This window comes from Xiphophorus couchianus, chromosome 6 (genome assembly GCF_001444195.1).
Source record: "Xiphophorus couchianus chromosome 6, X_couchianus-1.0, whole genome shotgun sequence".
NCBI lineage: Eukaryota > Metazoa > Chordata > Actinopteri > Cyprinodontiformes > Poeciliidae > Xiphophorus > Xiphophorus couchianus.
Genome location: NC_040233.1, coordinates 16,821,493 through 16,843,307, shown reverse-complemented (window position 1 = coordinate 16,843,307; position 21,815 = coordinate 16,821,493). Strand labels below are relative to the sequence as shown.

General features: G+C 37.5%; 2 protein-coding genes across 2 annotated transcripts; one reads left to right on the top strand and one right to left on the bottom strand.

The window, feature by feature from the left end:
• The first annotated feature begins 910 nt into the window (after positions 1-910).
• LOC114146498 (serine/arginine-rich splicing factor 11-like) lies at positions 911-9,415 on the top strand. Its single transcript, XM_028020601.1, has 12 exons — positions 911-1,221; positions 2,252-2,385; positions 5,452-5,567; positions 6,039-6,119; positions 6,203-6,240; positions 6,329-6,462; positions 6,579-6,657; positions 6,741-6,866; positions 6,953-7,042; positions 8,035-8,118; positions 8,502-8,667; positions 8,786-9,415. The coding sequence occupies exons 1-12, from the start codon at positions 1,100-1,102 to the stop codon at positions 8,975-8,977; spliced, it is 1,362 nt and encodes a 453-aa protein (XP_027876402.1). The 5' UTR covers positions 911-1,099; the 3' UTR covers positions 8,978-9,415.
• A 1,060-nt stretch (positions 9,416-10,475) lies between these two features.
• Positions 10,476-21,718, bottom strand: LOC114146497 (ankyrin repeat domain-containing protein 13C-like). The gene is made up of 13 exons (XM_028020600.1): positions 20,878-21,718; positions 20,263-20,304; positions 18,777-18,881; positions 16,767-16,852; positions 16,530-16,575; positions 16,269-16,335; positions 15,962-16,106; positions 15,742-15,873; positions 14,001-14,162; positions 13,807-13,886; positions 13,578-13,676; positions 11,951-12,051; positions 10,476-11,836 (listed from the first exon to the last, which is right to left on the bottom strand). Exons 1-13 carry the CDS (start codon positions 21,239-21,241, stop codon positions 11,706-11,708), a joined length of 1,560 nt encoding a protein of 519 aa, XP_027876401.1. The 5' UTR covers positions 21,242-21,718; the 3' UTR covers positions 10,476-11,705.
• Between the last annotated feature and the right edge of the window lie 97 nt (positions 21,719-21,815).

The window sequence follows — 21,815 nt, the reverse complement described above, 5'->3', positions numbered from 1 at the left end:
TGGCTTGCGTGCAATAAGTCACATGTCATTCAATCTAAATAGTTTGGACAACAAGGTTGCCTCGTTTTACTAAAAACAATCCAGAGCCAAACTATATTTCCCAGATTTGCTCTACAGTGCCAAGCAGAAGTATTCACATCTCTTTTCTAGCATGCACACTCTGAGGCAATATTTTGTTTTCCTGGATTTTGCAAGTTTTTTTGTGTTTTTTTCCAGTTGTTTTGATATTGTTTTGTCTCTACGATTTTAAAACCACAAGAGTCTGATTTTTGGCTATTCTTCTTTGCAAAATGACTTAAGGTCAGCCAATTGGAAAAGAAAAAAAATTGTTTAATTTTTGTGATCTTGTTTTAAATTTCTCAACAGACTTATTGCTGACCTATCTGGTGACAGACCTTGACATAGAAGCCATATTTGTACTGAAATTAAACTGAATGCACAAGTATTTACAGATGTGCTGTCTTCTCAAGGCAATTGATTCATATAGATTTTAATTGGGCGTCTCAGAGTAAAAAGGGCAAAAATAAATATCGATCTATACATCTATGTACACAATACTAAGTACCAACAGAGAGGACGAAAGGGCGACCTCTGTAGGTCATTAAGGGCGATTTATTTATCTCTCTTGTGCAATATTCATCTTGTCCGCGCCACGATGTCTATTTACATAACTTGATTAAATCAAGTTAATAGAAAATAGACGAAACCAAAATAAGAGATTACAATGTATAACTCTAGATGGTCCTCTGTATTTACGTCCCTCCCTTTTACGCATGCGCATATCTCATTCTATTAACTTGATTAAATCAAGTTAATAGAAAATAGACGAAACCAAAATAAGAGATTATAATGTATTACTCTAGATGTTTCTTTGTATTTACGTCCCTCCCTTTTACGCATGCGCAAAAAAATTCAAGCATTATCCAATATGGCCGCGACGTCCAGCAGTTGTTTCTTCTTCTAGTTGGGATCTAACCTTTGTCCTGCTGGTTATTTGCAAACAAACCGTTTTTAATGCGATACGAATAGGCGCTGCAGTGATTTGTTTCCGCGTGTGTCTATTTTTTTTGTTGTTGAAAAAACGGTACTTGTGTCGAAAATGAGTTACACGACGCGGGTGGTTCAGGTGACCAATGTGTCGCCAAGCACAACGTCGGAACAGATGAGGACATTGTTTGGTTTTCTGGGAACCATCGAGGAACTAAAGCTATTTCCGCCAGAGTGAGTACACTACTTCGCTTTTTATTTTAAATTGTAAGGCTAATAAAATGCAAGTACATTTAAATGGGGTCCTAAAAGTTGTAAAAGTCTATATTTTTGTGTAACGGAAATGTAGGCCCCACGCTCACCAGAGCACATCACTGAAGCTAACGCTAGCTTCCGAATTAGCATTTGCTGAAAGGCTGTTTCACCGACCGCTCTTTTTAAATCCTGAGCAGCCTTAGATCCGCGTTCAAAACTAAATCTGAGCATAAATTGCAAAAACAAACAAGCTAACGAAAAACATAGCTAGATCGGTCAAACATATCTCAATTTGTGGGAAAAATCATTTCCTTTTTGTTTTTTTTGTTGTTTTTTTTAGCTATCCAGAGTTGAATGGATAAGAGAGCTCAAAAACTACAAAATTTAGGCTGGTCTTCACTTGATGGATTACTTAAAAAGCATGTATAGCGATTTTTTTTCTAGCATTTTAGCTCATCAACCCTGAAACAGATTGTGCCTTTTTTTATTTGAACTATAACTCCTGTTGTATTAAGGCTGCATCAGATCAGGTTCATTTAAGACCCAGAAGTCTCATAGTTTCATCTATAATCATGGCGAACAACTCTCAACTCAATGGAGGATATTCAAGTATTGCTTGTGATCTACTTAACATTTGTGGAAATACGCTTTTGTGGAATAAATAAACATTTTCCCCCTCAATTTAGATAGTGTTCAGTTAATAAACTGAAACATCACCTCTGTTTAAACCTACAATGCTTTATAATAAACACCATCAACTCTTAACTCAGACTGTGGTTTTCAAAACCTTTTTTATGTGTACAAGTAAGTCTATGTAAAATAAATTTGGTTATGTGAGTTGATGAAGAGGTCTGTTATGCAATTCCAATGTCTCAGCGATGTCCCCCTCAGTTACAAGATGAGTCATCTATAACTATGTACCCTGTTGTTTAATAATTATAAAATTTGAGACAATAGTTTAGCTTTTTTGGGGCATTTTTATATTTTTTTCTAAATTCTTCATTTGCAGTGATTCCCCTATGCCGGTGACATCCCGAGTCTGCTTTGTGAAGTTCCAGGAGCCAGAGTCTGTGGGAGTGTCTCAGCATCTCACCAATACGGTTTTTGTGGATAGAGCTTTGATCGTGGTCCCGTTTGCTGAAGGTTTGTCTTGTCATTCTTCTCGTGCTCCTTTTGAATGAATGTCATTATTTGTGAAAAGTAACAATGTTACCAAGTTAAAGGGATCCCATTTCCTCAGCTCAACTTACCGTGTTTTATTTATATATAATTTTAAAGAAGATTGATTGAAACAGAAACTCCAGGTTTTTCTGGTTAGTAAAATGGCGTGTAAAGCAGATTTTACATATTTTCTTAAATCAAGAGAGGTAACACCACAGTGCAATTGTTCTTGCTTTTTGTGGATTATATCTCTGGCTTATCTTTTCTTTTTTTTTAGTTTGTCTAGCTTTAACAGGTGCTGCTTGTACAAAGAAAAACAATTTAATGTAGCAAAATCTGCTTTACACACAAGAACGTCCCCCAGCAGCAGGCTGTGCAGACTCCTCAGAGTTCTGAAATAAAGTAGCAAAAAAGCACATTGCCATATGTACTTTTCCCCCATATTGGACTATCCGCTGTTAAATCTCTCTCTGTTATTTGTGTGTGTGTATGTGTGTGTGTGTATGTGTGGTTTTTGTAGTGAAGAAGGCAAAAGCAGCCCCCTCGTTGATGGTCGTCTGCCTGCCAACAGGGAATTGTAGACATTTGCAAAGGCCAGCAAGCATTCAAGCCCCACCCCCTATTTTGTCCTCTATTCTGTCTCTGCCTGGACTTTCTCTTTCCCTCTTTTTTTGTTTTTTTCTTATTTTAAGTGGTTTAGAGTATGAAGATCAGACATGAATTACTTGTTAGAAGCATTGCTTAACATGCAATGTATTCAACCTCTTAAAGGGCTGCTTGGCCATGCATTATATTGGTGCAAGAGAGTCATACTCTTAATGTCAATTTCCTGGAAGACGGACCTTAAAACAAATGTGTGTTAACTCACTGCTGCAAAAGAAGTTAATAGTTTTAATCAAAAGCACTATGTTGTAAATGTTTAACAAAACCCAAATGTGTCAGTGTACAGACATTAAAACAGTTTCTACCAGAAATATTTTTTTTTCAGTTAGAGATGCACCAATGAGGTTTATGGCTTAATTTGTTTAATATAGCTATAAACTTTCAAAATTAGTTTGATCTTTTTCTGGTTTTGCTTTTCCAATAACTGTTCAGTTTTTCTTTCTAGTTTTGCGATGAGAAGACATTTATATTAGAAGCTGCAACACACCACGTTTGAGGGCATTAGCTTTCTTTTTACTCAGACAAAATGCTGAGAGTTGACATTTTAATTTCTCTTTTGCATTTTATATTAGAAATCAGCACGATAGGTAACGTTAGCATTATTATTGGTGCACTCAGCATATATTCCCTTGAGATTTCTCAGCATTTAACTTGGACCTCTAAAACACTGGCAACAAGTACATTTAGCTCTGAATGATGTTCTGTTTTTCTGATTCAGAAATGTGTGTCATTTCCTTTTTAAACCTGAAAGTTAAATAGCTAACTAATTGGTGAAGAAGCACTAAACAAAGAGTAATTCTCTGTGTTGTAGTCTGACTGAACTGCAAACATGACTCTTCAGAAAACCATTTCTGAAGAGTCTAAACTACATATCTAACTAAAAAAGATCAGCTTTAAGTGTGTTACCCAGAGTAAAACTTCCATATTGCAGATTGAAGAAGCACTCAGGTATGAAACTTGCTAGAGATTATATGTAGCAAGTTCAGGAAAAGATTATTATTTTTATTAGTTTCTGACCTACAGGTCAACATATAAATTGTCTGATTTCGGTCACCAGCCGGTTTCTCTGTGCACCTCTAGATTTAGTAAACTTTGCTAAAACAGCATGTATACAAGATGCTTGTGGAAAAAATATTCTACATGAACTGAGTATTTTAGCATTAGTTGTGGCTGAGGGACTATTGAATATACTCCGACACATTCGTGCTTAAAAGGTTGACCTTGAAAAGGCATTAGTTGTTTTGGTTTTGTTAGAACCAGGCATCTGAAACATCAAGGTGGCTTAAAATAACCCTATTCTTTCAGTGTGAGCTAAACCTGGACTTCAAAAAGGGTAACTCTTTTCATTTACTGGATGCCTGATGTCACTGATGATAAAACTCCTTGTTTTTAATTGTATGAAATATCCACCCAACATGACAATGCTGGTACAATATTCTCTTTTAACAGTGGTCTTTTTTTGTTTTGTTGTTGTGTTTTACAGTTCTTTTTCCTGGCTCAGCCAGTCCTGTATACCAGACCCTGCAGAAAATACCATCCAACAGTTTTGTGTCCTGCAGCAATTTCTCTCTCCAGTGTGCTCTTGTGTTTAAATGTTTTCCCTGTTGTGTGTCTGAATTTAGGTCATGTGATTTCTGTGAATAAGTTGCATTGGGAATAGGTTGAGACAAATGATAATGAGGTGTTTGGTAATCTGCGCAATATAAAACATAAAACTTAGAGGTGTTGTGTATTTCATGTTAAGCTGATAGCTTTAAAAAAAAAAAATCAAGACTTCATCCCCTGCCAAGGTGTGGTTAAGTGATGCAGTGTTGAGGTAAGGATTTTTAGCCTATGATGTACAGCAGGCACGCTACCTACCCTGAATTTTATCATTTAGTCTAACCACGTAATCATTCTGAAATGTGTTTTTGGTAAGTAGACACTGATAGCTTTTTTTTTTTCTCTTTTTAGTTTTCCTGCCAAATCCTTAAAATTCTCTCTGTTGTGTGTATCTCGATTTTTCTCTGTGTGCTTTTAGTAGCGAAGCCGCCAGCGTGAGTCGCTTGTTTCAGTAAGCATCTAAATGAAAATTGAGGGCACACCCAACTGGAGAAGCCGATGTGCTTGCTAACGTTTGGTTCATGACTTAAAAAACACATTCAGGTGATATATTCTTGGCAGTGTTCATTGGAATAGTGTGATTTATTCCAGCAATAGTTAAGTCACTGCAATGATTACTTTTTGAATTAGGGAACTCTGATCTGTAAGTGACCACTTTGTTGAACCTAATTTGAAGAAATGCACTGAGAAGACTTCTTTTTTTTTCTTTTTCGGAACGTCTTCTGTGAATTTTCCAAATGTGTAGACTTTCATTCCTAATGCCTGTTTTTTATTTTGCTGTAGGATCTATTCCTGATGAGGCTAAGGCTTTGTCCCTTTTGGCCCCAGCAAATGCTGTTGCAGGGATCTTGCCAGGCGGAGGCCTTCTCCCAACACCGAATCCTCTCCCAAATCCAGCTGTAAGACTTCACATCTACAGACTTTAACTAGGACAACATGTACAATACTTTGCTAGTGTGCTTACACTCCTTGACATTTTGCACATTATAACCACTGACTTTAATGTATTTTTGGAGGATTTTTTGCACAGTATAATGCGCAATTGTTGAATGGTTTTAAATGTTTTACTAAATGCAAGTCTGAAAAAGTAGGATGTGTTTTTAGCCTAAAAAATGGTTTTCTGTTACATAAAATTACGCTAAAATACATTGATGTTTGCAGTGGCACTGTGACAAAATGTGAAAAGTCCTGAGAGACATAAATACATTTTAACCAAAGGACTGCCCTTTCTGTTCCACTTTTTAGATAAGTTATATTTCAGTGTTCTCTTTGTTACCTAATTTGTAATTTTTAGTAGCAGTGCTCGAGCTGCTTGAAGGCCTGTGTTTTGCTACATGTAGGTACAAACTCTATTTATTTCATTTTTTCAGCTCGGAGCCAACCCCTTTGGTCCTCCAACCATAGACCCAATGGCAGCGTTTGGATTTGCTGGACCCAATATGAACCCACAGGTGAAAGCTTTATGCCACTTAGTTCAGCTACTGTTTTCTCAAAAATACTTGAGATTTTTAGACTATCTTCTGTCTTCTTACAGGCTGCTGATCAGTTGCTAAAGATGATGACGGATCCAAAGTAAGTGTGCGAAGACGTCAAAATTAAATGAATAGAAACGATTTGGTGTAGCTACAGTGGTTACGTGTAAGCTCTTTTCTCCGATTAGACTAAACCCGTTGGCTGCTGGTTTGAACCTGAGTGCGAGCCTGAAGGCCGATGCCTCAAATAAAGAGATTGAAGAGGCTATGAAGAGGGTCAGAGAGGCTCAGTCACTCATTTCTGCTGCTATTGAACCTGGACGTGAGTGCTAGAATATTTTCCTCTTACTTGCCTTGGATGTTTTTTTTATACAGCTAAATAAATAAGCTACAATGCATTATGAGACATCTAAGGTGGATATACTATGCTTCTTTCAGATAAGGAGAGCAAAAAGAAACATTCTCGGTCTCGATCCAGGTCCAGAAGAAGGAGGACCAGGTCACGTTCAAGACACAGGTATGGCTGTTATTGAGACAAATAATGTAGCCGGACTGTTTCTCTGTGTGTTGACTAATAAGTTGAATCGTTTGGATCTTCAGTCGCAGGCGAACCAGGAGCAGATCAAGACGCAGATCCAGCTCGAGGAGCAGGCGGCGTTCCAAAAGCCCACGCAGGAGACGCACCCACTCCAGAGACAGGGGCAGGCGAACTAGAAGCAGATCCAGGTGAGTTCCTAGTGGAAGAGTTTCACCTGGAGCCCGCTGTGACATGAGCAACTTGTTGGTGAACTGTGTCATCGATTTATCAACAGAGACAGAAAGAAGGAGGATGTTAGCAGGAGGAGATCAAAAACGCCTCCTAAAAGCTACAGCACTGCCAGAAGGTCCCGCAGTGCGAGCCGGTGAGTGAGATCAGAACCCACTTAGTTTATTACCATAGAACTTTATGAAACATCTAAGGCGGCTTGAACACCACATGGGTGTAGATTATTAGAATGGAGCTCTAAGTATTATTGTAATTAATATAGAGAACATGTGTGATAGTAAATTTGATCAACATTTTAGCTTAAACTTCCCAGCCCTGCTGTCTTTACAGGCATACAGTATAATTACTACCTATAGTTCCTTTATTAGCCATATCCGTGTGAAAACATCTCCTCATTAAGCAGGTGTGTGTTTAGACAGAGCAAAGCTTTCTTGCAGGCTCGTCTGTTAATTGGAACAGCTGTTCTTTACCTGCCATCTGTGCTATTCTGATTTTCACTAAAAACCGGGAACTATGAAAATCTTGCTTTGTACTATTTTTAACTTGAGCATAGATTTCACCTTATGATTCTAATTAAGTAAAAAAAACTAATTCTATTTAAGACTGCTAAGATTGACCTTGTTTATTGTCATAAAATCTGCTAAGATTGACTTTAGCAATAAAACAAACGTACTCTAAATTGAGTGGTAGTTTTATAGTGTATTACACATAATTATACTTTTTTCCCCTAATCTTTGTAGAGTAACACAAATATAACACTGTGAAATCAGCCTGGTTAGTCAGGCTAGTCTATTCATCTGCTCATAGAGCTTATGGTTGGTTACATTTAAGCCTCCTTATAACTGTTCTTGTTTTCTTTTTTATTATTTAATCAGAAATGTTTCATAGCAAACAGGAGAAAAGTGTAGAAGCTGATTTTCAGCCAGCTGCCTTTCAGTGGATAGCAACAGGAGGGCAAGGCTTTACTCACAGAGAATAATTTGGTTTAAACCAAAGAATAAAGACATTTGTAATACTTTTGAAACCATACATTTTTACAGCCTTTGTACACCTTTCCTATACTTGGGCTTATTAGTATTAGTTTATTTGCACGGTGGATGCCAGTGACCCTTCTGATCTACTCCACAGGAGGCGCAGGAGAAGTCGCACCGCCAGCCGATCTCCAAAGAAGTCTCCTAAAAGGAGAGTTTCTCCCTCTCCTTCCCCTCGAAGGTTAGTGTACTGTGATGTTTGACAGGTCTTCTTCACAGTCTACAAAAATATTGCAAAGTGTGGAATTTAAGGCCTCAATAATTAGATACAAATGAAATAAGAAACAGGGAAAATGTTTTCATTATTAAGATTTTATTTTTCTTGTATATTTTTCCATTTCATGTTTCCTTCCCTTTGTGTCTTTCTCTTTCTTCTGTAGCATTTTTATATTTTCAAATCAATGTAAATGGCTGGGAACTTTAGAAAGTTGACTATGGAGATGGTTGTTTTGCATTAAAAAGGTGTAAAATCATGTCAAGTTTCATTGCATGACCACACTAATTTTCCTTAGAATTATGTGGCCTGTTGAAGTTTTATTGGGATTTTCTCTTCACTTTGTACAGGCACAAGAAGGAAAAAAAGAGGGATAAGGACAGAGAGAGGGAACGCAGGAGTGACAAGGAACGCATTCGCGAGGAACGAGAACGCTCTACTAGCAAGAAAAAGAAAAGTAAGGACAAAGAGCGGGAGCGGGAAAGAAAATCAGATGGAGACAAAGGAGATATTAAGGTTTGTTTTGTATCTGCAGAAACATTATTCTGAAACTATGGGAATCAGTTCTACTGTCAGTTTGCATAGAAAACATCCAGTGACCCAATGTTTTTTTTGTTGTTTTTTTTTCATACAGATCACTAGAGATTATGATGAAGAGGAACAAGGTTACGACAGCGAGAAGGAAAGGGAAGAGAGGAAGGATTCAGACGATTCTGCCATGTCTCCTCAGTCTGTGGAGGGAAACGGCTCAACCCGGCTCGTAAAGCAGGCCAAAGTTAACGGCGCTGATGATCGCCACGAAGAAGACATGGATGTCAGCGACTGAAAGCTGCTTCATCCTACTGTATCCACTTATTTTGGTTAGAAACATTGTACAAAATTTCCCCCACTTGGGTAAATCTAAAATGTGAAGTGTTTGGAGAAAAAAAAAACCTGTTTATCGTACAGAAACAAGTCTGTCGTTTTGAAAATGTATATTGCAGCGTTGTTTGCCTAATAATTCGTTTTTCATTTATCTTTTGTCAATAGTACACATTTATTCCTTGCCACCACAGATGTAATTAGTTTAAACTGGAAGTAGGTTTGCTTTACTACTATTGAGCTTGTGTTTTCAAATTTGTTGCTTTATGTACTGTATCTTTTTTTAGTGTTGTGGTGTATGCGTCTTTCCCTCTTCTTCACAGAACAGTTGCATCTTGTTTCTGACCTACAAGTGTTTTATCAAGAATTTCTTTTATATAATAAAGCCTGTTTGAAGAGCTGAGTCAAGCTGTCTGTTTTCTTCAGCTTCCTCTCTGTCCAAAAAATATGACTGTTAGTTTACTAAGTTACGTAAAAGGAGAACAGATATATTTTTGTACCTGACCAAAGCCTTCTTTGGTCTAAATGATTTCAATGTTTCAAAATATCCCAACTGCCATGTAACTGGTTTTCTAAGTAGTCTGACTGTAAAAACAGTCACTTTTATATAATGCTCAATAGTTTGTGTATTGCTACAGTGTTACAGTAATAGATCATAATCAAACACGGCATAGCAAGAGTTTAGTGACATTTAACACAAATGTGTTTTCCATATTAAAAATGTGATTAATTGGAATGTGTTAAGCTCTGGATACTAAGGTTGTGTGAAGGTAAAATGATTTCAAATAGAAACATTTTTACTTTTGACTGAGGTGATTAGTAATTATATGTACAATGTAATATGGTGGAATGCTTCTAATTCAGTAGTTAAAAGTGCACTCTCCATTTTCAGATCAAGGTTTTATTGGGTCCTTTAGCCTTAGTCACTTATTATTGGCTTTGCTCAGGGGTTAAAAACTGCAATGTAACTCTTCATTTATACATGCAACCTTTGACCCAAACAGCACAACACTGATAGTTTAAATGACACCTACTTAAATCTAGCTTTCACATAATACATAATAAAACATAATACATCACAGATATGCCTCTTGGATTAGATGAGATTTATTTTGTATGAAATTACCTATTTAACCACTAGTTGGCAGTAGAATTACTGTGAGGGATTGAACCAGAGCCTCTTGTATTTGAGTAGAAAGAAACTATATTTAAAAAATAAATGAGAATGTAGTTTTTGCATAGAGCTTATGATGATTTGAAAATGACAGGGAAACATTTTAAGCACTTTATCTGGTGTTGCCATTTAGTTCTTGAGGGTCTTCAGTGCAAGTTTGAGGAGATGCTGGATGTTTATCACTCACTTTTCTTGACAACTTCAGACTTCAATACCGATTCCTTTACACATCTGCATTTCACCACCTGCATCAAGAACACTAACTCAGGAGTAATGACATTTGCACAAGTGCAGTTGAAACAGGATGCTGGTGCTTTATTTAAAGGGATGTGAAGTAGGTATGGTTGCAGTACAGAATAGCTGAAGCCAGCAACAATTTGATGGATCACATCTTTTCCTGTCTGAATACTGACATCCAGTTTGATTTTCACAGCTTATTTTCCACTCCTTAAATTCATATACACCTATATTTGGAAGAAAAAAAAAAGAAACATTTGCAGACTATCAAAGGGATCACATGTGTATCGCTAGAAGTTGTTTGAAAGTGTTAGTGTTACTTTTCACCTCCCTAATCTAAATATCTGTGTCTGCAAATACTATACAGTAACAAACTCTTAGATAATGTAGCATCAGGATGCATTTGATCCAGGCGGCTAACAGCCATAGCATGCCTTTAAATATCAGTGCAGTATTAAGACTACAAACTGTTTACCTGATACCCCAATCTGGGTTCTCCCACACACAAACATACACAGAACGGTTCTCGACACAGTAGACGTATTCACTCGTACGGAGCACGTGGGGGTTCATACTATCACAACAAAACACAGAGACGGCTGAGAGGTAACATGAGCAGACCTGAAAACGCAGGAAGCCGTGTCCTGCACAGGGAAAAGGCTTTGATATCAAACTGTTTGAGTTGTTTATATATATATATATATATATATATATATATATATATATATATACTAAACCTTGTCCCAGGTGGGTAAAAACATTCTTAAGTACTGGAAATGTATTGCTACACAGTGTTACTCCATTGAGTTTATAGATATATAATATGCTATATATAAATGACCAGTAAGCTCAGGTAAAGGATAGCTCTATATTTGTGGGAGTTTTTCTCTTTTAAATGTCGTGAACAAAAACAAGAAGAATTATATACATTTCTGAAGGTGAGTGCAGCTTCGAGTATGCTGAAATAATAATGATTTGACAGCTTTAAAAATGGCGCACAGCAGCACAGAGCAGCAGCTTTACCTGCTCTGTGTATAAACAGCAAGTACAACAAAAGCCATCAATCATTTCACAAAAACATTTGCAGATGTTCATCTATAGCTGATACGGCGCTCTGTCAAATCCTCTTGGATTAAATGATAAACAAGAGCAGCCCTCCCATTTTCTTCCCTTAGTTTTTTATTTATTTTTATTAATAGTAATAAATAGTTAATATGGATTCAGAGTCAGACCAGCGTCCTCTGTTCTGCTCTCACTCTCCCAAGCTGGACGCGTTGACACGTCAGAGGTCCGGAAAGCGGCTTGGATCTTCCTTGTATTCGGCAGGGATCAAGAAAATAGATTCGTCAAACTTGTCGTAGCGGAATTCCTGAAAGGTGACAGTCGCTGTGATCGTCGGGAAGACGGGGATGTCTGCGAGACAAGAGGAAGAAAACGATAAAACAAAAAAAACATGTTTTTTTTCTGTGATCTTTCCCCCTGAAGCTCGCCCACTCGCAGCTGGTGCAGCGGTAGGTCGACACATACCGAGTTTGACTGGAAACCCCGGAGGAAGTTTCATCTGAACAAACTCTCGAAGTTTGTTGAAGTGCTTGAATGGAGCAATGACTTCCAACACATTTAGTAACCTGGAGGCAGAGCAAAAGGAATCAGCACTTGGTTTTTTTTTAATGCACAGACCATAAATGAACATGAAGGAGACTGAAAAAGGTTGAAAAATAATATGGAGGAAAAGATTGTTCTAAGCAGCATTATTCAGATATTTCAAAACAAGACTTTGACTAAAATTTAAGCGAGAATGCACCAGAAAGAAGCGGGATAGGCACTTTAATCGCTCAACTAATTAAAGTAGGAAGGTGAAAAGTAACAATAGCAGCAAAGAGCTGATAGCCATTTTTTGTGGTTAGCTTTCAGAGATGGAGAATGCAGAGAAATTTAAGCTAATTAAATTAAATTAAAGCTCTGAAATGAAAAAAAAGTTAACTTGTACATTAGTGACTTCACAATAATGTACTAATTTCTCTTGTGCTATCATAAAATTAAGGTTAGTGGCTATAGTGTGACAAAATGTAAAAACAAAATGTCCTGAAAAATAGGAATACTTTTATATGGTGCTGTTAAGCTGGAGAAGGAAAACTTGCAAAGAACCCCCAAGGACTGAGACTTCACATAATATCATCTGCTATAGGAAAAAGTCATTTTTCTCCAACCACAGCACTGATGATTTTTTTCCATTAAACTGAACACTATAAAAGTAGTAAATATATTTTCAACAAAACAAAGCAGAAAATGTGAAGAGGAAAAATGACATTAAAAAGCCATTAACTGTGATAAAGAATGAGGTTTTAATGTTGTCCCCATTAAGGTTCACTCAGCAGAGGACATAAAGCAATTTCCTTACGTAACACAGCCTGCTTTAATCTTACATCATCATTTACTCATCTTAACACGCATGTATCTTCTAAACTGTGCTTTTCACAAATCTACTTTACTTGTTCTCCATGACCGATTTACAGATTATAAGTCGACGAGAACACTATGTTGGTTGAAAATGAAACAAATTTGCAGTTTAAGGAAACAATATATTTTAGCTTTTAGTGTTTTACACCAAATAAAAGTACAGCAACGTACATGGTGTTAGAGTGAGAATTAAAGTGCAGCTTCTCTGAAAGACAAACTTCAACACTAACTGGAGGTAATAAAATGATAAATCTGTCTCTATGTTTTAACAGACATTTTAGAATCTAGGAAAAATGCATAAGTTCTAGAAAGCCTGGTTTTTCAAAAGTTAATTTTATTGAATATAAAATAATAGTTAACTGGAAAATTAACTTCAAAAAGTTGGAAGTTGTAGGCAACCGCTCAACTGCTTACAGATATTGAACACAAAGTGTGTTTTATTTTATTTTTTTAGAAAAAAATAAGTTCATTTATCTTCTGTTCATTAAGGGTTTTTTGTTTTTCTTGTTGCTTCTGTGGAGTTTTTGATCAGCGTTTATGCCGTGTAACAAGTGAAACCTTTCATGTTCCGGTCCTTATTATCTGAATTATTTTATCTATACTCAACGCTTTTCTAAAACCCCAGGAGTATTCTGTGGATCAAGCAGCGCTGAAAGCTCTGCAGAGAGATCTGAGGAGGATGGGATGAACTTACGACTCGATGCCTAGAGGAAAATCCTGGCTCATGGCTACAGTAGCTTTGAAGTTCTTCTTGCTTTCCTTGCACACGAGCTCTCGGCCGAGGTGAGGCGGCCTGAAGGTGAGTGGAGACGCACAGCAGATGAAGATGCATTACGAACTCAGCACTTAGACAGATTCGCTTGTAGCTGCCCTGAATAATCAGGCAAATTACAGCAAAGACTGATGAAACCATAGAAACGTACTTTCCATGCTCTGCCGTTATGTACTCTTCCCAAGAAATGGTGTTGGGGGCCGGCGCTGTGAGCGACTGCCTCCTCGCAGGCTGCAGACAGGAAAACATCAGTCAGGGGAATAATTGTTGCTCTACAGTGATACAACTATTAACTGCTGGTGAATAAACAGAGCACTGAAATTACGTTTTTTTTGTTTTTTTTACCTCAAAATTCTGCTCGCTGATGCTGCCTCCCTTACTCAAGCTCTCCATGATGGCTTTATTCCTCATGATGTCTTCTTCGCTTAAATGCTCCCGCCGTTTCCTCGACTCCAGCACCAGACCGTTGACAGCGTAGAAGTCGGCCAGGAAGTTTCCAACCCTCTCCTAAACAGAGAGCGAGCACAGATCTTTAAACATCTTCATAAGCTGTCGTACTGTAGAGCTTCAAAATGGCAGCGACTCCAAACTTTTAACTGGTAAACAAACCACAGAAGGACAATCCAACCCCTCTGAGCATTTTCAGCTCTGCAACTGAACTCTCTGCCTTTAACGTCAGGACTTTCCTTTAAATAATGTCTATAATACAATAAGGGATATGCTCAACGTAAAATACACAGCTTATAACGCAAAGTTATGACCAAAGGAGTCGCTTTGAACACTTAGAAACAACACAAAATGTTGACATACATACATCTTAAATCAACAAAATAACTGAAATATTTTGGTACTTTTATGGTCTTTAACTAAATGACAGATCAATACAATGAAATGAAAGGATACAGATGTTACCGTTTTGTAATCCTGATTTCATAGTCAGCTTTGAATTAGAAATGCATCTTAATAAACTAAATTGCCATAGAATAGTTATTTGATTTCTTAAATATTATTTCAAAAGTTAAATTTGTGTTTATTAGACATTGAGCACATATTATTATTATTATTAAGCGCTTGTAGCTTAAAGCAAAGAAAACCTCAAATTTAGCTCCTGGAAAACTTAAATTATAACATAAGACCAAAGAATAAAGAAAATATATATTAGGATCTTGACAGATGTCCAGTAGAGGTTTCTGCTAAAGAAAATTTTCTGCTAAATTGCTGTGCTCTGGGATGGCGAACTGAGTGACATCAGACCAGATTACATAAGCAACCTGGACTTTAATTAGAGCCTCAGCTGACTGTCTCCACGCCACGATGCGTTGATGCACTAATTCAAGCAAAAGGAGCACCTAACCAAATATCCATTACAAATACTGCACACTGAACGTGAACGTATTTTTCACTAGGATGGCATTTCTTTATCAACAACGCTTTTTATTATGGTCAAAGTAATATTTCTACTTTGAACTGAAAGACACACAATGTACTTTGTGTGTAATCAATCTATAAGGTGCATTAGTTTATCTTGAACTGACCTGAATTACTGATATGTGCAACTGCATTTCTAAAACTATGTTGGGCAGAGACTTATGAAAATAAATGTTTTGTGGGTATTAATAAACCCCCCCCCAAAAAACCACAGTTACCAAATATACATTAAGTGGCAATAAGCTAAGTAGAATGTCACACAAATACTTCACACATGTTATTATTACCTGATGCTTACTATGTGCTCCAACAGGAAATTTTATTCAAGGAATAATATCTTTCCTTTAATGGATCAAACACTGTTGTTAATACTGTAAATTATTCATTAGAATATCTAAATAAAGCTAAACGTGACCTAGATCAATGAGCATAAAGTATAATGGTAAATTTGTTTAATCTTGATTGTTTTTTTGTTTTTTTTGCTTTTTAAATATTAATCTACCAGATTGCGTTTTGAGGCTGCTAACTCTTACTTCTCTAACCTAAATAAATAAAAAATTTGAAATGTCATATCTGTTATGGTTCTTGTGTTAAATCGCTGTTTTTGGATCGTGAAGTTGTGACATTGTTCCTCAGTTTGCTCTGCTGCAGGCCTTACCGTTTTATCCTCTCTGAAGAGCCAGCCAATCTGACTCCGAGAGAAAGTTATTGACTTTGTTGACAGAGTTGCAGAGTAGACGTCGCTGCTCATCAGAATGTCCACTTCCTCTTCAGTCTCCATCTCCGATTCCTAGGAGGGTAGCGAGTGTTGCATGCCATATTAAAAACCGAAAATCCCTCCCTGACACTGATCCCTGGTGACAGTCGCACCCGCTCACCTCGTGGTGTATTCTTTGGTACACTTTGGCTTCATTGTCCAGAACCACAAAGGACTGGGAAGGCGAGGCGTCACCATTAAAAATGAAGCTCAGATCTCCGCGTTGACACTTCATGTCGTTGAAGTCGATGAGCGTAGTGTCAAGTCTAAATCAGGATGGAGGGCAGAGAATTAGGAGGGAGAGAAAATTGTTTCGGCCTACTTTTTAGCTCTAAAAGAAGTTCTTGGCCTGAATATCAAATATTTGCTGCATTTAACACTCATCCTACTTTTTTTACTGGTACAGGAACTTTTTTTTTATGCTTTACCTGATATTAATGCCCTGCTTGTAGATTTTGCAAGCATCAGACGGCAGCATCCTGGACAGCAATGGCACTAAAAGAGACAAAAATCGATTTAAATACACTAATCTATTACAAAGAAAAAACTACCAATAGCTGCTGCAAAAAGAAGAAAGAACATTTAAAATGCACAGCATTGCAGACAATGTTATGAATGCTGCGTTCTTATGTCTTGTTTAAGAAAATGTATTATTTGCAACTTTTTATTCGTAAAACAAAAGATCTCACCCCAGCTCTGAAAGTCCCAATGAACCTCGAGGTAAAAGTCACCGAGCTGCAGAAGAAAAACACAAACAGACTCAAGGATAGATCTGATAAAAGGAGAAGACTGTTTGAGGCTATTTGCGGGACTGACTTTAATTATTTACACAAAATCTGTATAAATACAGTAAAACATAAAGTTCGGCGATGCAGAAGAACAGCCACAGCAACAAATCCATTTTTCAAACCAGCTGAGATTCTCACCTCCCTGAGAGCTTTCAGTAATTTCGGCCTCTTTTCCTCCACATTCTCTCTTGACTGCTGCTTTAACTTCCTCAATATCGCTGTAACTGGAGAAACAGAAAGAACAGGTCAAATTTAGCAGCATATGCTGCATGGTTCTCTACAAAACTAAACAAAAGCAGCTGAATTCTCAAGTTTGCCAAGGACGGCTGATGTTACTGGCTGACTCCAGATTTGTACACATGCAAAGAGGTCAGTAAATCTAAAGATAGATGATAAACATGCCTTCTGGTCTGAAAGGAGAAAAGATTAAAGTACAGCACATACACATGTACACAGAACAAATATATTTAGGTTTCATTGCAAAACGTCTCGTTTTGTAGTCAACTGAACTTAAGACTTTAGAGTGCTACTTTAACTCAGTTTGAGCTATTTGATGATATTCTATATGTTTTGACATCATGTGTCCTCCACAGATCTTAAAGTTATACATTTTTAATGCACTTGTGGGAAAAAAAATGTCTCTACTCTCTTAGAGAAAGAAATAAACACCATCCTGCAGTTTTAACAACACCGTTTTATAGACAGTGAGAAATGTCAATGGTAGATGTCAGTAGCTAGCTCTCTGATTTAGTTACAAATATTTTTCATAAGGCGTGTGCTTAGCCTTTTTGCTTAAAAAAAACAAAAAAAACAATCAGTTTTTTGCTATGCCTTTCCAACATTCCTAGGAGACTTTGCATCGCCTCGTACCGGATGGGGTTCTGTAACCCAGATGCAACAAATTACACTGGTTGAAGTGGAACATAGCGCTGCCCCAGTACCAACAGCGCCGACTGAATCAGCAGCTAGAATTCACTGGCTCATGAAATGTGCCTCTTTCAGAAACTAACCAGTGACCCTTTTAATGATAGCGGACCGCACAGAGCAAGTCAGCACATATCAGTGTATCCTGGTTGACTCATGCAGAGGGGAATACCGGACCGGGAGTGGGCGTGTTCATGAGAGACGTGACCTTCTGAAAGCAAAGCTCCTGGTCCAGGTCCTTCTGTCGTCGACCAGCTTGCCGCGACAGGCAATAGTAGCTGAGATGCATACTAACAAAGTTTGGGGTCATTTGTGAAAATATCCAGCCTTAAAATTCTCCAACACAAGCTGTGAAAGCAGATGCTGCCAGTAAATCAGTTGTTTCATCCATTCAGCCAAAAAGGAAATACTGAATGCAGCGACACAAGACGGTTGCAAAAAGTGATAATTAAGGATTCATGTTACTTATTTTTATTATTTTTATTTTTTTTATGTGAGATTAAAAAGAGATCAATTATCAGCCCCCTAAAGCGAGGGACAGAGCTAACAACAGCTCCCGCCTTACACAATGCAAATTAAATGTTTCACCAGACATTAAACGTTAAAAACAGCAGCATCACTGAGCGAAGTAGCGATTAGTCCAAAAGCTCAGGGCTGCCTCATATCATCAGTCGGAGCACGAACTACTTCCCATCCAATCTGGATGACGAGTGCTCCGAGAAACTCCAAGCCCTTTAGCTTTCGGAGCTGACTTCATAGCGGTGCCAGGATTAAATATTTAGTTTTAATTCTTTAAATTGCCCCGACAAAAAAAAAAAAGAAAAAAACAACCACACACACTGTGCTGCATCCATAAATGAGGAATCTAGCATTGAAGTGACGTTTTGTGCACTGAAATATCAGGGAATCTTATGTTAAATCTGAATGTGAATGAAATTAATAGGAAGTTTTAGCAGCTTTAATGTAACCAGATAGGATCCTTCTTTTCCACAGTTCAGCGTAAACAGATGACACATTGCGATGCTGCTGCCAAAGCATCGAAACAGAACACCACTCCAGTTGGTAGACTAAATAACAAGGAAGGGCCATCAACTATCGGATACACAGATCTGTGTACAGTGTCCAGGATACAGTGTCAAAACAGAGGGTTTGTTGCAGACATGAAATTGAAAACAGCACAAAGTCTCATCATAAACCCTTCACAGCTGCGCTGTTGAAACTTACTCATCTGCCGATCACCGTAGCTGATAGCTTCTGCAAGCGGACTCCACCCCTGCGCATTCTTGATCTTAACGGGGGCATTGTGAGCCAGGAGGAGAAGAGCACATTCTGAACGACAAAACACACAGAGACACACATGTGACCTATTCTGTGCATGGTTAATCTGACATGCCCAATATTTCATAAACACAACTAAAGAATTTAGATTCAAAAGAAACAAAAGCTAACCCAAGAGTATAAAGAAGCCCTCTTGGCTGTTGTCTCATCTACATCCTGCCACTTCAACTACAGTATGTGGTCAATATAAGAAGAACTGTTTGAATGACATAAAACTAAAAATAAAAAAAGTCAGGGAGTTAGAAGAACACGATAAAATCTAGTCTGTGTATTAGCCAGGTCATGATCTCTGGTACTTTATATTTACTACTGCTCATTTTTCTAGACAGCAGTTAATAACATAGTAAACTGGGATGACTTTGACCTCCTCCCGCCAGTAAAAATGCTTTGTCCTCCATTTAAGAAGAAACCCGTCCCAGTCTGCTTTCTCATCACTTCTGCCCAGCTCATTCCCCACCCGACCGTGAAGGAACGCGCCCAGTGTTGAAATTTTGATGCACATTTTGTACAACACGAAAGAGCAATGACAGGAAAATTAAATCCATGTTTTAAGAAAACACTAAATGTTCTATGCTAATCATCAAAGCCGTATGCGATGTGCATTAGAACCACTCTGTCTGAGCGTGGACAGCTGCTGTTCATTAAAAATTAACAAAGGTGTTAAAATAAAATGCTTTATGTTCAGTGAGTGGGGGATGTTCCTAAAGGCAGTGAGTGAACAGATTTAACCAAAATGGTGGGGACATTTTTCCTCTATTAGGACTTTCAGAAGGCATGAAAAATATTCTTGCTTGTTGTCCAAATCCTAACGAACACTGTGTTGCTGTTAAATTGAGTTTACAAATATCTTTGTCCCCATATACTGGCTTCTTTTTGAGATGATAGCGATTAAACTATGCTGTGCTGCATCAAGAATAGGAATGGGCTAGACTGGTATTAAAAAGTTGATTCTCTGAACATGTAAAATATTCTGTCATACTGCGTTTAAAATACTTTTAATAAGATGCTAGAGAAAATGTTCTCGCAAAGAGCCACTCGCTAGAAACCAGTTGCTGTGCACTGCCATGGAGCTGGTTTAAAATATAAAAAGTTTCAATGAATCCACATTTCTAATTCTCTTTATTAGCACAACCGCTCTAGATACAAAAGACTGGATTTATTGTTTTAATGCAGAGTGTGAACACATCACATATCAAATGTATTAGCTAAAATTCTGGTTCCAAAGCTGTGTGGCGCACTCTCAATTACATTTCACAATAAAAACAGATTACGCCTAATTTACTGACATACTCTTATAGTACTTGAAAAGCTTTCTGAAAAAATTATCCAAGATAAAATCTAGAAAAAAAAAAAGATAGTTATTCTGCTTTACCTTTGTGGCCCAACATTACAGCAAGGTGAAGAGGTGTGTTCCCTAAGAAGAAAAACAAATTAATCCATATCCAAGTCACAGACAAAGAAACATCAGTCATAGCAATTTGAATTTATTTCAGTAATCCTAATCAAAAAAAGTAAAAATTATAATATAGATCCTTGATACACAGTGCAAGTTTCCGAGAACACTATGCGGCCAGAAGGTGGATGTTCAGTGTGCTGTACTTCAGAATATTCATGTAAATAAGTGGAAGGACAAAGTGGCTGCTCATTTAGTGGCCTAAACACCTTATAGATGCATCAATGATTGTCTGCTGCAAACTGTGAAATCAATCACATTAGATTGCTATTTTATTTATTTTACTTAATTTTTTTTTTTTTTGAGAAACCGAATTTTTGTTTTTATAATTAGCTGTACATTATAATGAAAAGCAGCTGAGAAACCTACACCCCCCTTTCGGTAATTAATTTATATAACATAAGTTTTACTTTTTATAATGGAATAACTGGTATAAATGAACTTGATTACGTTCTAATTTAATAAAACGCATCAATACAGTCTGGGACAATAGTTAGATAAAAACAATATATGGGGCAAGTATAAAAAGATTACCATGCACGTCTTTTTGAGAGATGCTGTGGGTCCTGATGAGAGAGGAGAGTCGACGCACATCCCCTTTGAACACACACTCATGAACTGGAAACTCCAGCTCCTCACTTGTCAGGATTATTGGATTTTTGTTGTCGTCATTCACAACCGATGCGTTGCCGTTTATGTTGTTCGCATTGAGCTGCTGCTGCTGTTGCAGTGCCGAGGACTTGACCGATTTCTGAAAAGCCTTGTTAGACTTGAAGAGGTTGCTATTACCATTAGGAACCGTCCCGTTGGAGGTCTCATCGTAGGTGTCCATTATCGCTTCATTTTTATTTGCTTTATTATGATCCTTCCGCATGGTGCGTATCTTATCACCTGTCATGATGACTACCGTGCGTCAGTTGGATTACTATAGCTACTACAAAATGGTGAAGATGAAAGTGAACATGACAAAAGTCCTTATTTATAATAAAAGAAAACAATCAAAACTCCTTTTTTTAAAAGTTTTTTTTTCTCTTTTTTATAATTTAAATATCGTTGCACTTGATGACAGACTGAACACCAACATTAGCTTCAATCATCCGTTAGCTTGCTAGCCCTAAATAAAAAATGAATACGATGGGTGCGGCGATGAATACAGAAATGAACCTTAAACATAACAGAACACACACGCACAAAATGAACACAAAGAGAGAAGCTAAAACAACCTGTAGCCGACTACATCGTTGTGTCTTCTACCACCTTTTAAATGTACGATTTTAAATAAAATCGGTTCAGTCTTTGCAGCAAAAGTCGGGCGGACAGGTTGGTACAATAAGACAACCGAGCTAACGTTCTCGCTAGCGACACTACGGGCAGACCTCGCGAGATCATGGAAATTAGGTTTGTTCAAACTGCTCTGGGTCTGAATGTAAACTAGCGGTGGGATTTGTGGCTCTGTTTCGAGATTCAAATCA